Source organism: Emydura macquarii, unplaced genomic scaffold (assembly GCF_026122565.2).
Source record: "Emydura macquarii macquarii isolate MOO-44397 ecotype Brisbane River unplaced genomic scaffold, CSIRO-AGI_Emac_v2 contig_2369, whole genome shotgun sequence".
Classification (NCBI taxonomy): Eukaryota; Metazoa; Chordata; order Testudines; family Chelidae; genus Emydura; species Emydura macquarii.
In genome coordinates, this window is record NW_027132506.1 from 522,570 (window position 1) to 538,949 (window position 16,380).

At 58.4% G+C, this 16,380-nt stretch overlaps 1 protein-coding gene across 1 annotated transcript in view; it reads right to left on the reverse strand.

Moving 5' to 3' along the window:
* Positions 1–1,913: 1,913 nt before the first annotated feature.
* The window catches only part of PCBP4 (poly(rC) binding protein 4), a 28,524-nt gene continuing 14,057 nt past the window's right edge, over positions 1,914–16,380 (reverse strand). Inside the window, exons 2-13 of the mRNA XM_067561170.1 lie at positions 14,998–15,167; positions 13,764–13,787; positions 13,648–13,680; positions 11,261–11,377; positions 10,687–10,818; positions 9,778–9,906; positions 9,159–9,233; positions 8,606–8,635; positions 7,786–7,861; positions 7,058–7,110; positions 5,760–5,929; positions 1,914–4,316 (exon numbers count right to left, since the gene is read on the reverse strand). Coding sequence (XP_067417271.1) covers positions 3,998–4,316; positions 5,760–5,929; positions 7,058–7,110; positions 7,786–7,861; positions 8,606–8,635; positions 9,159–9,233; positions 9,778–9,906; positions 10,687–10,818; positions 11,261–11,377; positions 13,648–13,680; positions 13,764–13,787; positions 14,998–15,108 — 1,269 coding nt within the window. The 5' untranslated portion in view covers positions 15,109–15,167 and the 3' untranslated portion in view covers positions 1,914–3,997. The remainder of the gene's footprint in view (positions 4,317–5,759; positions 5,930–7,057; positions 7,111–7,785; positions 7,862–8,605; positions 8,636–9,158; positions 9,234–9,777; positions 9,907–10,686; positions 10,819–11,260; positions 11,378–13,647; positions 13,681–13,763; positions 13,788–14,997; positions 15,168–16,380) is intronic.

Genomic DNA, 16,380 nt, shown 5'->3' on the forward strand with positions numbered 1-16,380 from the left:
CCACGGCTGGGGAGCCAGGCCCACGCCAGTCTAGAGCAGCGAGTGGCTGGCTTCCCCGCAAGCCCGGTTGCTTTGGAAACCAGCCCTGTTTGGAGTTTTGCAGCTTTGTTGCTATTTAATTAATTAAAGCAGCTGCATTAGCGTGGGTCTGATCGCCCTGGAACGTGCTTTGTCTGGCAGGAGGCAGCTTTGAAGAGCTGCGCTGCACATAGGATGCCCGCGAAGGGGGCCTCAGGGCATCCCAGCCAATACCCCGTAGAGCATTCGGGGACCCCTGCCAATAGTCTGCCTGGGCTCTGGGGCTCTGTCAGGGGATGCCAGCTCAGATCCTACGGAGACGGGTCTCGGGATGCCAGCTGCTGCTGTGATTGGGCTTCTGGAGCAGCTTTCCATGCCGAGCTGCTCAGGGGAGCTCACGGGGAGCCCGTCTTTGATTTAACACGGGGGCTAAACTTCGGGGACGCAGGCCGGCCGAATGGCTGAAGGGCCAGAGGTCTGCCTGGGGCGTCTCGCCTGCTTGGATCGCTCCCTTTGACTCGCAGTCCTCCCCTCGGGGACACTCCCCCCTGCTCTGCAAGCAGCAGCAGCACTGCGACTCGGTCTGAGCTGAGCCCCGCTCCTGGCCGTGAGCCCATTTGTGAGAGTCCCACAGCACCTCATCCCCAGGAATGCTGAAGGCGCCAGTAATGGGGTGTCCTGTCCTTTTATGGGCTGGTCAGCCCCACACAATTGGCCCTGCCAGCCACACCAGGGATGGGGTGTGAGGTGTCCTCAGTAGAACCAGCTGGGTTTGGAGGTGCTGATTCTATAAAGAGCAATAGGACCGTGGGGAGAAGGGAATGTGCAGAGAGAAACAAGCAGAGGCTTCTGCAAAGGCAGCGAATGGCTGCTGGTAGGAACGAGGTCACAGCTGGGGTGCCTGTGTCTTTAGGGAAAAGGCTGTGGGCAGGGAAAGCTGGGAGGGCTCTGTGGGACAGCCTGGGAATAGAGACCTGTGGGAGATTGGAGAGAGATTTGGGGCCTGATCTGTAATGTGAATAAATTCAGCCCCCAGTAAAGCTGGTGCCAGCCCACAGAAGAATTGTTGTGGGAGCTTGACTGAGCTGAACACGGGAAAGTGAGGCAGGCTGTCTGCAGGGACATCTCAGGTCAAGAGCGGGTGTTGTCCCGTCCCACCTCCCTGCACGGGATTCTTGGAGTAAGCATTCCTCTAGCTCCTTCTGGACTACGCTTCCCAGGGGGCTTTAGTTCTGGGCTGAACTGGTCAATTGCCAGCAAAAATGCCAAGCATTAAAAACAATCAAGAACCAGTCCCCCCCCTCCCCCGCCCCCCCCCCAATCATGATTTGTTTCTGGTTAACGTTTGATTCTTTCTAGTTCCTTTCTGGGTCAAGCCCTCAAACTTCTCTCCATCACCAGGAAAGCTAGAAACACCCTTTGCTTTCCAAACGCAAAAGGCAACTCTCACGGAAGTGAGGGACTCCGGGAGCTGGCGCTTTAAGAAAGACACCGACACTCGTGAGAGTCGCCAACACTGCTGACGCCTGCTTGGAAAAAGCCCCATGGAAACCGTCACAAAGGGTGTGATGGCCACCTCCGTGCCGCCCACTGCCTTCCGAGGGGACTGTGAGTAACGGCTGCGCACGCGGCGTGGTGCTGATTGAGCTGTTATCGGTGTGTCAATCTCCGGTCGGTGCTTTAATGCCGGCACGGTGCGTCTCCCAGGGTGGACTTTCCCCTGCTCCACACCCGCCCTCCCCCGGAGCGGCTCACTTGAGTCATCCTTTGGCCTGCGAGGTCCCTTGCTAGAGCGTGACAGAACCGTCCCCTTTTCCTGGGTCTCAGCTGCTGGACCTTTCCCTTTGGAGCTGAAGGTGCCCATTAAACCCCTCCGAGCCCTGAGGTCGCAAAGTTTGTCTTTTTATTAAACTGGTGATAAGTTACAAAGAAGGAAAAACCAGAGACAGATATGTACAGCATTTTCCAAGGCAGCGGGGCTGGGCTTGCCCATGCTGGGAGATGGGAGGAGGGAAAGCGCTTTGCGGGGTTGCCGGGGCAGATGTTCACCACCCAGTGGAGGCTGGGGTGGTGACAGCAGGATACACGGCTCCCGGTGCAGTTGGTTGGCTCTCCGGTGGGGATTCCTGACTGCAGACCTTTTCTTGTGGAGGCAGAAATTCAGGAGCTGCCTGTCCAGATCTTCCCCTGGTGTTTGGCTCCAGTGTAAGGCTGCTAATTTACCCTGGCTGGGCGCAGGCCCCTAGACCCCTTTGCTCTCTGCGGTTGGGATCGCGGTGTTTCGAGAGCGGGCGCCAGGGTTTCCGACAGGCAGGACAGCGCGTGTTCAGTGCCCGTGAGCGCAGCGTATCGCGAAGGCTCAGCCTAGCCGTGCCATTGCTTGTGACCCTATGTTCCCGCTTCAGATTCAGCTAGTTTGTTAGCACCCTGCAACCCCTCGTTTGCAGTCTCTGGTGTTTCTGCTGGGTCGACACCCACAGTCCCATGGGGCAAGGGGCCCAGCTGGACGCTTCATGATACACCTGCTCCACCATGGAGTAAGTCTAGGGGTGAAATCTAGGTGATACACCTGCCTCCTTTGATCCCCCTAGCAGGAAAGTGTTGGAGCAGGGAGGGCCTGGATCTCTCCCGCTCCCCATGGAGAAGGATCATCTGAGAGGGACTTTATTTAGGGCTGCTAGTCTGGTTTTCCTCTCCCAACTCCAAGCTCCGCCCATGAGGGAGGCGCGGGATAAGTGTGTAACTTCCCACCAGGAAGGAGATTGTGGTGTCCTCCATCCGTCACATGGCTTAGTACAGTCTCGGTAAGAGCCCTGGGGATAGACCCTGGGGAGGGCAGAACATGGGAGCCTCCTTCAAGGAATAAGCAGAGCCAGGAGTTACTCAGTGGAACCACTGGGGGCAGGGGCAAAACATAGGAAGCCTTGACTGATGTCTCCATCCACTCACGACTGACTCCAACAGCCAAGGAGCCCTTGGAACAAATGAGCCCATTCATTAGCTGTCAGAGCTAGGTTCTCCCCAGGGACAGGTCAGGAGCGTTCCTGACTAGCCATGATCACTTTCCCAGAGCTGTAGTTACCATAGCAGCAAATAGCCACAAGGCTAGCCCAATACATACTCCCCACCCCCACCCAGAGCCACGGAGGGTGGGGGGGTGTCTCCCCTGCCCAGGCAGAGAAGAGCGGCAGGCGCTGTGATATTCTGAGCATTTGCCTTGATTTCCCTTCAGCCCCTTCTTGCCTGGGGTCCTCAGGGGAGCAGGGGCCAGTGCCTTTCTGCTGGAGGGCAGCCCTTCAGACCCGCCCCGTTGCCTGGTTCTGTGTGCGGGGTGGGGGGTGGGGCGGGGGCTCGGGAATGAGTTTCCAGCTTGGTACGAGTCCAGGTATTTTGAGATCCTAAGAAGCGCCGCTTCCTTTGTGGCGCATGAACGGCTCCAGCTCTGCCGCTTCCAGGCGCGGTGGCAGAACTGCGCTGGAACCGGCTGCTAGCCACGCCCGGCCGGCCACCAGCCAGGGGGCGAGCGCAGCGAGCACTACGACATCAGGGGAGGGCGACCCCCAGCTCCAAACAAGGGCTGGGGGGACGCCCCCTAAAAGTAACAGCGCCAAAGCAAGAAAGGTAACGGGGGCAGGGCCAGCCACTCCCAGAGTGGAGAACTGCGGAGTGGGGGTGCAAGTCTGAGACAGCCCCCCCATACAGTCCAGAGGGGGGGTGGATGAGCTTTGTGCTGCATCAGCCCCCCTTAATAACTCCGGGGCAGCACTTCTCCCCGCCGCGGCTCCAGGCTGCTCCCCCGCTCGCTCCTCCACGTTCCCTCACTCTCTGTCTGCCCCGCGTGCTGCTTGGGACGCCCCGGCGTGGGGTGGCGCTGACGGGTGCCTGCGGCGGGGTGGAGCGTCCCACAAACTTGGGGGGGGGGGAGCGTCCCGAAGTCTCCTCCTTCCTCTCTCGCCCGCCACCCTCCCGCCCGCCAGCCTCAGTACGGGGAGAACTTCTGCCGCTCTGCTTTCTTGGCCCCGTTGGCCGTGGAGATCTTGGTCATGTAGCTGGTCAGGCTGCTGTTGTGCCCCGCGGCCGAAGGCGGGGGCAGCGGCGTCAGGAAGGGGATGGGCTTGAGGCCGATGAAGTTGGACAGGGAGATGGCGTAGGGGGTGCCCAGCAAGGCGGAAGGGGGGGCGGCGACAGCTGTCAGCGTGGGGGCCGGCGACGCAGTGAGGGGCTGGGAGAAGGTCATGCTGAGGTCAATGGGGCTGGAGATGGGGGGCGTCTGGGAGGTAGATTTGGCTGTCTCTAAACTGGAGGAACAAGGAGGGAGAGAGGCAGTGAGACGCACCCACAGAGTGGGGCTAGCAAGCAGGGTGGGATAATACCTCATGCAGGCAACACCAACCCCCTGCAGTGGGGATTGAACCCGTCACCTCTGGATCTAAAAGAACCAGCATCTGCCGACCACCACCTGCCCTGAAAAAATCAGGGCCCCTAATCCAGTGGCTGTAGCTGACTCATAAACGCTTATACACCTGTTAGCCACTAGAGAGAGACAGAGAGCCACACTGTCTAAGGGTGGTTACACACGCCTAGCTACAGGCCAAGTTATGCCGGTTTGACTTAAAGTGGGATTTTAAACTGTCAGGTAAACGAGTGCCAACGTCTGTGTAGATGCTCTTAATTCAGTTTAATTTACACTGATCAGAAACTAGTTTAAACTAAACCAAATGAAATTGCTTTTAAGCCAAACTAAAGCATCCACACAAGAGGTTTGCACGAGCTTAACTAAACCGGTTTAATTAAACCGGCGCAAACTCATGTGCCAACAAGGCCACAGGCCCTTCTTTCCTGAAGACTTCCAACCTAGTTTGCACTACAGGGCTGTATCTGCACCAGAGGCTTTTTATGAAATTTCTCAACCGGTGCAGGTGGCTGTGTTAGCGTTGGCAGGACCCCAGTGTTTATACCTGATCTGAGCAGGTCTAGAGGGATCTCTTGCCTTCCCTGACATGCAGCACTACACAGCAGTCCGTGCCTAGGAGGCGGGTGCAGATCAGCTCCGCAGGGGGAGTATTTGGGAGGTGGAAGGGAATGCCCATCTTGTGATCAAGGCTCACATGTCTTCTGAAAGCTGGCAAGACCTGGGGCTGATCAGAAATTTTCCATCAAAATGCCTAGCAGGGAGGCTGTGGTGCATCATGGGAGATGTAGTCTGGCCAGGAAGCCTGGCCTAGAGAGGCGAACGGGAGCAGGAGGCTTCTGCACTACAGCTCCCATGAGCCACCGCAGCGCATTGCTGGATCAAAAGAGTTCGCTGTTTGAATTTTTGCCACACCAAAAATCACAAGTTTCGGTGGAAAAGTTAGACCAAACCGATTCTTTCCCCCCGTGTTCATCAACATTTTCCACAAGGGGAAAAAAAAAACATTTTTCATCCAGCTCTAAGGAGGGCTGGAGAAAGGTGGGATGAAAGAGCGGCTGTGCCATAAGGCTCAGGGAATGATGCTACTGGACACTCAGGTCTGTGACAAAGGCCCCCGCCAGTCTGACTGGCAGATGCCTGTCACAGAGGCAGGCAGAGCACTGCGCGGCTGACATGGGACTCGCCGTGCGGGTTGTGGGAGAGGTGGCCGTCCCTCCAGCCAGTCTCACTGAGATCCCAGCTCAAGGGGAAGGCATGACACAGAAGTTTGCTTCTGCTGCCCCACGGGCCAGCGTCTGGGCCGCTCCCTCCTCTGGCGCCCCCTTACCAGGTTGAGATGAGGTACTGGGCCAGCGTGATACTGACGGGGGTCCCCGTGATGGTCACGTGGCGCTCGCTGGAGCCCTCGCTCTGGTTCCCGATTTTGATGTGCGCGCCGGACATCTGCCGGATCTCGCTGATCTTGCTTCCCTGACGGCCGATGATGCAGCCAATCAGCTGGGAAAGAGCAGAGGCGGCTTAGTCTGGGGGGGTGGCACCCGGCCTGGAGAAGGGGCTGCAATGCCCTGGCCAGACGGACAGCAGCACCTGGCCTCCGGCTGGCCCCAGGAACTGCTCTGCTCAGCCCTGTTGTTCTGAGCATCTCAGGAGCAGGGGCAGTTGCTGTCTTAGCGACCCGTCCGCTCCCGCCCACCCAGCAGCTCCGTTCATCGCAGGGGAGCACCCAGGGAGGCCCCACAGCTGGCGTGGGCCCCAGGAGAGGAAGAGGTAGGGTCTCTCCCAGGATGCCTCTTGACTGCCCAGCTTTAATGCCATGCACGGCTCCCAGTCCCCACGTCCACGGCGGAGGATGTGACCTGTGGACAGGGGCAAGTCTGGGAAGGCCCCGTGGGTATAATTCCAGTTCTCACCAGCGTGGGGCAGCTGCACTGTAGGTCTTGGGCTTTTTCAAAAGGCCCGGGGCAGTGCCTGGGGCTGAGGTGACTGCAGGGCTGGGGGGCGCTGGTGCCATCCTCTCTGCTGGCGATGCTTGCTGCCCTCTCCGAGCGGCATCACGGGCGCCACTAAGGCTAGGCCTGATGACGGGGCGGGAGCCCAAAGGGGCGGGAAACCCTTTGACAGCTGCTGCGCCTTTGTGCCGGGGGGGGAGGGGGTCGCTAGTGCTGGCTGGAGCCTCACTGGACAGGGTGGGGTGGGGTGGGGAGGACCAAAGCTGGGACACTGGCCCTTTAAGTCGAGATGCGATCCCCGGGGTAAGCCAACACTGCGGCTTTGCCAGGGTGAAGCAGAGAGGTGCCTCCCTCCAGATCTCTCTGCTGCGCGGTCCAGCAGGCGTCTGGATCCAGGATTTGCCTTTGCCAGGGGCCAGCAGCAGAGGATGGTCCCCAGGCTCCTGACGTTTGGGAGGTGGGGGTAGGTCTTGAGCTGGGCTGGGTTGGGGCCATTGCCCTGTGCGCTCTGCCCCCTCGGGCACACAGGCTCCCTGCTGAGGCTCTGGGGGCCGGCGTTAGACCCGACGAGCCCCTGCTCCGGTGCAGATGGGGAGCAGCCCCTCTGCCATCAGTCAGTGGCGTCGCATTGATGGGAACGGGAGGAGGCTCTGCCAGGAGAGTGGCGGCAACTTACGTCATTGGGCACCAGGAACTCCTGCGAGCTGCTCTGGGGGCTGGCATCCAGGCCTGGCCAGAGAGGAAGAGGGAAGGCAGCATTGCTAGGGCTCTGCTCGTGATTCCCCTGCCCCGACTCCCTCCCCTTCCCAGCCACGCTCTGTTCCAGCCAAAGGCCCCTGGGCTCCAGGTACAGGAAATATCTTCTCCTGGGGGTGGTCCAAGCCCGACTGCTGGAGGTGGTGGGGCTGACCCCTCCCTGCCGGCCCCTGCCTGGGGTATTGGGGGTGTTAGGGAGGGTATAAGAGAATTAGAAGGCTTCCCCACTGGATGCTGGGATGCTGGCTGGCCCTCCCCTCCCTCCAGCTGTTTCGTCAGACGAGGGCAGCAGTGAAGCAGCCTGCACCTGCGTGGCAATCTCTGTCAGCCCCCTCCCAGCACCCTCACCCTGCCATCCTCCGGAGACCTGGCCCCCGATCTCCCCATGCTGGCTGGGAGAGGCTGGGCCGCTGCAGGTCTGGGAAGGGAAACAGACGTCATTTCTCAATGCCGAGGCCGTCAGATGGGGCCCCTCTCCCTGCCTGGGCTGGTGCAGGCCAGGTTCATTAACGCCACACCCCCGGGGGACGTGCAGAGTGGATCCCCCCACCGCCTGCAGAGGATCTGGGTGATGTAGGTGCCCTCAGGGAGCTGGGCTGGAGCAGATCACCGGCTGGGAGAGCAGCGGGTGGGCCTGGTTTTCCTTACCTGTGACCATGTGGGGTGCCTGGCCCAGAGAGGCGAAGGGGATTGCGTGCCCGGAGAGTTGCTGCAGTTTTGTCACCTGCCCCAGGGAACGAAATGAGGGGAATGAAGGCAACGGCCATGTCACGGCCCTAGCCTAACGAGTAGCCGGGCTGCCCCACCATCCGGCCCTTGGGCTGCCAGCTGGTGGGAATGACAGTAGGCAGGTGGGATGGGGGTAAAGGGGCGTAACAGCAGCCGCTAGCCGTCTGTGAACGCGGGGGCGGCCCAGCTCGTGATGGGAGCTGCACGGGGCCCCGCCGTGCTGACAAGGCCTGGCAGCGGGCTGACAGATGTGCGCCCCAGCCTCGCTGGTACCAGAAGCCGCAGCAGGGCCCTGGCTCTTGGCGGGTGGAGACGGTTGCAGGGAGAGAAGGACGCGGATGCTGCATTGGGTTCCGGGAACGAGGGGTTCCCACCGTGCATCTGCTGCATGGGCCTGACCTAAGGAAGTGATGGGGGAGAGCCAGGCATGAATCCCCCCGTGGGGTAAGTGGGACCAACCGTCCTCACGCCAGGGCTGGATTTGATGCACTGATGGTGGAGGTGGGGGGTGGCCTCCTGTCCCCCAGGTTATATTTCCTCACTGACAAGCGTGGGGTGCACCCATCTAGAAGGGACTTGCAAAGGCTGGTTCTTGCCAGCCGGCCCTGCTGCCAGGCAAGGGGGCAACGCTGGAGCTCAGGGAAAGGGCGTACGGGAGGAGACGGGTCCCAGGGGCTCTCCCGGCACTGCAGAGATGAGATGGGACCCCGCAGGGCCGCGGAGGCAAAGCAGGACTCACCTCGGCTTGAGTCACCCCGCTGTACTGTCCCTGCATGGAAGAGCCGGGGGGAGAGGAAAAGCAGAGGAACGTCAGCGTGGTGGCCAGCTAGGATCCCCCTGGGAGCAAGAGGAGGCTGTTCTGGGGCTATAACAGCGGGGCAGGGAGGACAGTCCCCCCACCTCCCAGCAGGGCATTCCCTGCCAGCCAGCCCCAGCGGGGTGGGGACCGTTCCCTCCCGGCTAAAGGAGAGCCGGATCCCCCTGCGAACTAACGCTGCAGAGGGCTGGCGCAACAGGAGGCGTCTAGAAATGACAGAGCTGCTCCTTGATAACAATGAACGGGGAGAGGGGAAGGAGATCACTGAAGGGGCGCCGGGCGCGAGGGGGTCTCCTTGGTGCAGAGGTGAGGAAATCCCAGACTCTTTCCCCCCTGGCTTGGGAAGTTCCCCCAACACCTCCTGGGGCTTTCTGGGCTGGGGGAGGGGAGGCCACCCCCCCACTCACCCTGCCCGGGATCCTGCCTGTTAAGGAGAGCGGGGAACGGTCCCCTTCGGTTCCAGCTGCCCCCTTACCTGGCTGGCAGAGAGAAGCGCCGTGCCCAGGGAGAGGCAGGGGTGGTAGGGAATGGTGGCCCCTTTTGGAGGCGACTGAGGAGGGGAAAGCAGACGAGAAATCAGCACGTTCTTCCATGCAGCCCACCCCACCCGCCTGTGCCCCGCCCGGCAGCTGGCTGCGTGCCAGAGCCTGGCTCTGGGGGACAGCCAGGGGCGTGGAAAGCTCATGCCACAGGAGCCTGGCATCAGGGTGGTAACCAGGGGAGAGGGAGGCCACAAAGCAGGGTGGCACCTACTGGGGACTGGATTCTCGCCCCTCCCGCAGTCTCGGCTGGCAGGACATTAACACCCCCCCGAATGTCTTGGTGCTGACCCAGCTTTGCCCTGGCAGATGGGAGGGGGGGGGTGGCGTTGCTGCGATGTGGCAAAGCGAAGGTAGCGCATGGCCAATGCCACAGCATCCTCCCGGAGGGCAAACTTTCAACAGCCGCTCAAGCCACAGGGAAGGAGGTTGCCAGGAAACCAGCCCCCTGGGTCCTGCCTCCCGCTCTCCATCGGGAGAAAGGATGGTCAAGTCTGGGTGTCTAGTCCCCGGGAGCCTGAGCCGGCTGAAAAAGGAGGGGCCCGAGGCGGGTACCTCCAGGATGACGGCGCAGATCTGCCGCACGCACTGGATGATGGCGTCCGGCCCACCCGAGACGGTGACTGCCCGCTCCGTGGAATTGGGAAGCAAGTCTCCTGCCACCTGGACCTGCGCCCCCGTGCTCTGCAAGGAGAGACGCGCCGTTGGCACCGGCCCTGCGTGCGCTAAGCGCCTCTCCCACGGCTGCCCACCTTCCCTGCAACAACGGGGGAGGGACGGCCACAGTGGGGGCGTTGCCCGGGCTCTCCCCACGCTGCGTACCCGCTGGCGTCAGGAAAGCCGCCACGGTGCTTAAGGCGAGGGTTTGTTTGGGGTTGAGGTGGAGGGAGGGTAACTCTGTCTCTCGCAGTGACCCCCCCCCCCCATGCTGCCCTGGGATTCACGTCGTCGGTTGCTACGTGTGTCCCGGGCGTATTTAGCTCCAAGGACTGGAGATTTCACGGGGCTTCCCTCTGGACAGGGCCGCTTCATGTTTTCAATGAGCCGGTAGCGAGCGTGACAGCTGGGGATTGAACCGGGCACCTCACCCGATGAGGGTAAGTTGGAGGGTAACGGCCAGTCGGAGCAGCGTTGCCCGGGTGACCAAGGGACAGGCTGCCCTGAATGTGATGGGGCCTGAAACCCTCGCTATGTGCTTGAGGGGGCCAGCCAGCCCCCATGCCGCCATGTCTGCCCTCCTATTTGGAGAGGACTAGCTCGATCAGGGCGTGCATGGGTCCGTCTACTCGCGCTGGAAGCCGCCCCGCCTGCTCCAGTGTGGACCTAGCCTAAAAGCGCCAGAAACCGGAAGTGAAACTGACCCGCCCGGTTCCGTCCCTCCAGGTGAGAGACGTGCAGAGAGGGAAGGAACAGCATCGCTGGGGAGACGCAAACAGGGTTTGCCACGTGCCCCCTGGCCCTTACCTCCCGGATCTCCTTGATCTTGGTCCCGGCCTTGCCAATGAGGGAACCGCACTGGCTGGCCGGGATGACCAGCCGCAGAGTCACCGGCGATTTGGACGCCACTCCTCCGTTGGTGGCTCCCGCCCCCAGGTCCTGAAATGAGAGAGGGCTGGCGTTGGAACAGAATGAATATCGCCGGCCTGGGGCCGAAGGCAGGGCCGGGTCATCGCAGAGCACTGGGGTCCCTGTGCCCTCCCACAGGGCGTGAGGTCCTGCCGCTCGGTGGAGACCATCTTCAGGGGTCAGGTTGGAGATTGGTGTCAGATCTGTGTGAATGCAAGCCCTGGCAAATGGCAGGCTCTGTACAGATCAGATCTGCAGGGAACAGTCAACATACAATCAACCTGAGAAACAGATCACCCAGGGACCGGACTTGGACCCCTTTGGAGGGCAGAGAGGCTCAGGAAAAGCCATGGATTTTAGTCTGAGAGAAGTTTGCATGTTCCATTGTTACAGTTCAGGCCCCGTCCTCATCCCTTCCTCCTCTGCAGCCTGCTGCCGGGCAGGGTGAATGCAGGCATGGGGCCTACCATACCTCCTCCAGTTTAAAGGCGATCATGGAGACGGCCCTGAAGACAGCATCAGTGGATCCTGTGATGGTGGTGATCCGCTCAGGACAAGATCCCTCCGAGATGGTGATCCGGGCGCTGCTCTGAGAAAGCAAACCAGAGAGCAGGGTGAGAACTCTTCCTGTGGCTATCTGTCCAAGCCCCTAATCACTCCCATCTCTGCCAGCCCTGTTTCTGCTGCAGCCGTGCTGAGATGGGGTGACGGGGACTGAACACAGTATTCTAGTTAAGGGCTTTCCTTTGACTTGTACAATAATGTTATAATATTTTCTGTATTATCCTCCATGCCATTCCTTAGACACCCAGACATTTTGACCCCTGTTGCACAATGAGTGGATGTCCAGGTCTTTTCCCTGACAGTTTATTTAGAAGCCTTCAGCATGTGCTTGGATCGGAAGCAGCTTTTTGTTCTGTATTTGTACAGCGCCTGGCACAATAAGGTCCCAGGCCATGAGGCACTACCTGGGTGCTGGGGCTCCTAGGCATTGCCCCAATAACAATAATTAATTAAATCATCATTAATGTGTATTTCAGATTATTCCTTCCAATGTACATTACTTTACATTTGCCGACACTGAATTTCACTGTCATCTTCTTGCCTGTTTCCCGTGCGGGGTAAAGTCGCTCTCAAGTGCTTTGGTCTTCTCCAGTCATAACTGAGATAATTTTGTGTCATCCGCCAACTTTGCCGTCTCATTGCTTTTCTGGTTCATTGATAAATATAATAAACAACACAGCTCCTAGTAAAAAGTGCTAATGGCTTGTCAAGATGAACATTGCCTAGTCACTCTTACTTTGATAGTTCTGGTCCATGACAATACTTCGCCTCTCACACGAAGACCATTTGGGTTTTTAAATAGCACCTTTGTCAAAGGCCGTTTGACAGTCCAAATAAATGATATCCGCCATTGCTCCTGTAGCCACAGGACCTGCTTGAACAATTCGAGCAGACCGAAGAGGCATGATTGGTTACACTCAGCATATCCTGATCTTGTCGTTTCTTTCAAATTGGATGTCTATTTTCCATTTCAGCCAATGTACCTGGTACCAAAGCAAAGCTCTGGGCGCTGTCATTCCCAGAATCCCTGCAGCACCCCCCGGGGAGAGGAGATTTTAATGAAAAATGGTATGTTTTTGCTAGCAGCTCAGCAACTTCTTCCTCAATCCCATCAGCGCTCTTGGGTCTAGACCATCGGGGGCTGGTGACTCGCTGCTCTTTAATGTATCCGTCTGTTCCAGCACTGATTCTTTAGACACCGCGGTCTCTGATAGCACCTTATCTTTATCAGCAGAAAGGGGTAGACCCATGGAAGGTGTTTCCCCAACACCCTTTGTGATGAAGACTGATGCAAAGAAATCATTTAGCTTCTCTGCAACCTTCTCATCACCCTTAATTGCTCTCTTTGCCCCTGGTGGTCCAGTGACTCACTGAGTTTTTTTGCAAGCTTCCTGCTTCTCATATATTTCAAACATCCCTTGTTATTTGCTCTTAAGACTGTGGCTATTTGCTCTTCCTTTTTAGTTCCTTTATTTTTATTTCCCGAAATTCCCTATCCTGGCAAGGTACAATATATTCTTGCCCCTTCTTCTGACACCAGTGTCCTGTTCTGACATCCGGGACGCCCCTATGCTGAGCAACAGCAGAGATCCTGGCCTTGCAGGTTGGCAACTAGTGGAGAATTCGGTGGCATGGAGTCTGGCTATACTCTAAGCGTAACTTGCTTTATTTACACCAGTCCTGAAATGGGATGGTCAAACAGCATGCAGGGAAAACCCTCCTTCAAAGAATCTTATCCCAACACCAATGCCTGGCCCCAGGGGAGCAACTCCACCCCAAAAACTGACTCCAGTCAGAGCCCAAGGCAGAGAACATACTCTTCTGCCTCTCAGACAGCTTCCTCTCTGCCAGAGCTGCCTCTAAGCAAAACCTTTCAGAGCCCAGAACTAGCAGAAGTACAGCATGTCTCCCCAAGACTCACAACTTGCTCATGTGCTAAGGAAGGCAAATTATAATTGCACCACCTGGTGGCACCATCCTTAACAGTACATTTGACGCTCCGTCCCTCGCTTTGCCTGAGTAACCAGGAGCACAGTGCTGCGGTGCTAGGCAGCAGGCCAGGAGCACAGTGCTGCGGTGCTAGGCAGCAGGCTCGCCCTCTGGGCGTGTGTGCTACGTGGAGGTAAAAGCACCATCCAGCCACTCCTCTAGCTGATGAAGTCTGGGCATAGGCACCACTGGGCTGGCCAGGTAGATGGGGCTGCAGGACAATGTGAGTGGGGGTTATATGAGCCAGAGGCAGCTTTGGTCAGTTGCGCAGGACGTCACCTGGCCCAGTGAGAGGTTACCACTTACTTGTTCCCGTATCCTCTTAACCGTCTCGCCTTTCTGCAGGAATAAGAACAGGGAAGGTGCTTAGACTCCCACCGCTTCAGAGCGACCCCGTGAGGTGGGGAATACCCGCCTCTTACCTTGCCTATGATGCTGCCAACCTCCTGCAAAAACACACAGAGACAAGAGCCAAGTTAGGAGGCGCTTCCCGGGGCCCCGCACATTCCACCCTAGGGAACAGGCCTGCCCCTCAGCGGACGCATGGCTTGGTCTGGGACTGCGGGTGGAATTCGAGGGCCACCAGGGGCTCTCAGTGCCACCTGCAATCCTTGCTGCAGGCAAACCGGAAGGTCACTGCGCCAGAGGTGAGCAAGAGTCCCAATGATTGCTGTCTCTTTTCAGCGTTCGCTAACACGCTGGGTGTAGAGCGTTTCACTGCTGGGCTGCAGCTCACTTAAACTTCCTCCGTTGCAGCACCACAGTGACCTCAGCCACCTGCGCTGCGCGGAGGGAGTTCACAGGCCTACGCGGCTCCAGTCCCTTCAGAGGGTCTCTGCCAGGAACAGCAGCGGCAGAGCTGAATCTGAAGAGGCAGCAGGCAAGGTGGAAGGGCAAGGGGAAGGAAGAAAGGAAGGGTGCGTTGTGTTGTGATCTCAGATGAGCCATACAAGCATTAGAAGAGGGGCAGAAAACTCACCCGAAATCCTTTAAAAATGGATAAAAAACAAAAAATTCTAGACATACTATTGAAAAAAATCACTTCTTTACTTTTTTTTTTTTTTTTAAATCTAAAAAACCAAGTTGGCCGAGTCCCTTTAACTTCACTTCAACTCCTTGGTTTTTTTTAAGTCTAGCTGTCCAACTGTCTGTCTGTCTGTCTATCTGCGTCATTTAGGTAGGTGGCTGGTTGTTGCGGCCCAGGTTAGATTTTTGCCCCATGTGTAATAGCTCCATTTACTCAGCAATGTGCAAAACCAGCAAGTTCCCCTGTCACAGAAAATCCTTGCTCCTCTCCCTGGCAAAACCAATCTTTCGTTGAATCAAAACTCGACATTTCTACTGTTTGGCGTCTTTCGCTACAAAACTCGATCTCGGCGTGACGGTCCAACTCGCGGGTCTTGGCTGTGCTCTAAAAACGGACCCTCGGGCTGAGCCCCCGGGGCCCAGCGCCAGCGTTTTATTGTCGTTCGATGGGAGCGGTTTGGTGAAAGCAAAGCCGGAGCTCTCCCAATTCAACACCAGCTGCTTCTCTGTGTGAGCCCAGCGCAGTCCCGCTCTCCAATGCTGCACGGCTCTGGGCCAGCCTGAAGGGGCCCCTTCCCAGGGCAGACTGTCGCTTTCCCAGGGGAGTCCCAGCCAGAGGGGACCACTTACCTTCCCGTGCATGAGCATCCGGAGGGTGAGAGTAATGCTGAGCTCCGGCCCCTCCAGGCTGGTATCTGAGCCGCTCATCCTGTCTGGCGACGCCATGGTGTAGGAATGCATGAACCTGCGTCTGGGCAAACCAGCACCCAGGGGGTGAGTGGGAACCTGAGCCGCCGAATCTGCAGAGAGCGGGAGAGCAAAGAATATCAGTGGGGTCCAACGAGCCCCGGCGTGGACCTCTTGGGTGGCCCATCACTGGCACGCGCTACGGCCGTGACCCAGCCCTTGGCGAGGCCCACGCTCAGCACTGCAGCACAGACTAGGCTGGCTGGGCAGGCCGTGGTGTGAGCCCCGCTCCCCCAGAGCCCCCCTGAAGAGCCGTGAGAGAGATGCTAGGACGGAGCATGTGGGCGAATGTGGTGGATGGGCCACGCCTAGCACTGAACCTGCACCCGGCTCTGGGCGCTGGAGGTGGCACGACTGAGCCAGGGCCCTGGACGCCTGGCACGATCTAGCAGGGATGGCAGAGGTGTCGCTGCTTGTCTGACCAGGGCCTTCTCTCCGAGATGTCAGCGATTGATCGCCCTGTTCAGACGCTGGCTGGGAAACTCGGCCGTGAAAGGCACAGCCTCCTCCTCCAACCCTCCCCTTAGCCCCTATTCCTTTGGCTCCTTTCTGTGGTCCTCTCCTCACCAGGAACTCCCCCCACCCGCCCTTCGCTGAGCTATGCCCTGGGTCTGGAACAGCTTAGCTCGCTCGGGGAAGTGCCTGTCCTTGCTCTCCAAGCCCCTGTGCCAGGGGATGGCTCTGGGCAGGCCCGAGTCTTTGCGTTGCATTGCAGGACAGAACCCAGTGCAGCTCAGCAGTGGGGCGGCGAATGGTTGCTCCCACCCAGGGGCTGGCGTGTGCTGAGTTGGTGGCCTGAGACCTGATTCCAGGCAACAGATGTTCAGCTCTCAAAAGCTGTGGTTATGGCTGGCAAGTGCTATGGGGCCCACTCAGCAGAGAGGCCGCCAGTGCAATGGGCCACTCCTGCGCCACGTGGCACTGTCCCCATCTGGTGGTGGCTGAATCGCAGACAAGCCAAGGTGTCTTTTAGCACAGGCAGTAGAGGCTCCTGCCTTTCGAGCCAGCTGGTCTCAGGTTTGATCCCAGTTGTTGATGACCCAACGAGGCGCGTCATGTTACACACAGGGCCTGGCCGATGCTCTCACCCCCCGAGGATGAGAAGTAGCTATTACACATTTAGGTGTGTGATAAGAAAATGTCCCAGGGCCTTTTTCTGCTCGGTTTGTTGGCACAGCTTTCTGAACAGTGCAAAAACAATTGTAGAGGTTGTAAATATCAGAAAGTTGGTCTGGGGCCGTGTCGACGGCAGCTTCCTGGGCGGCG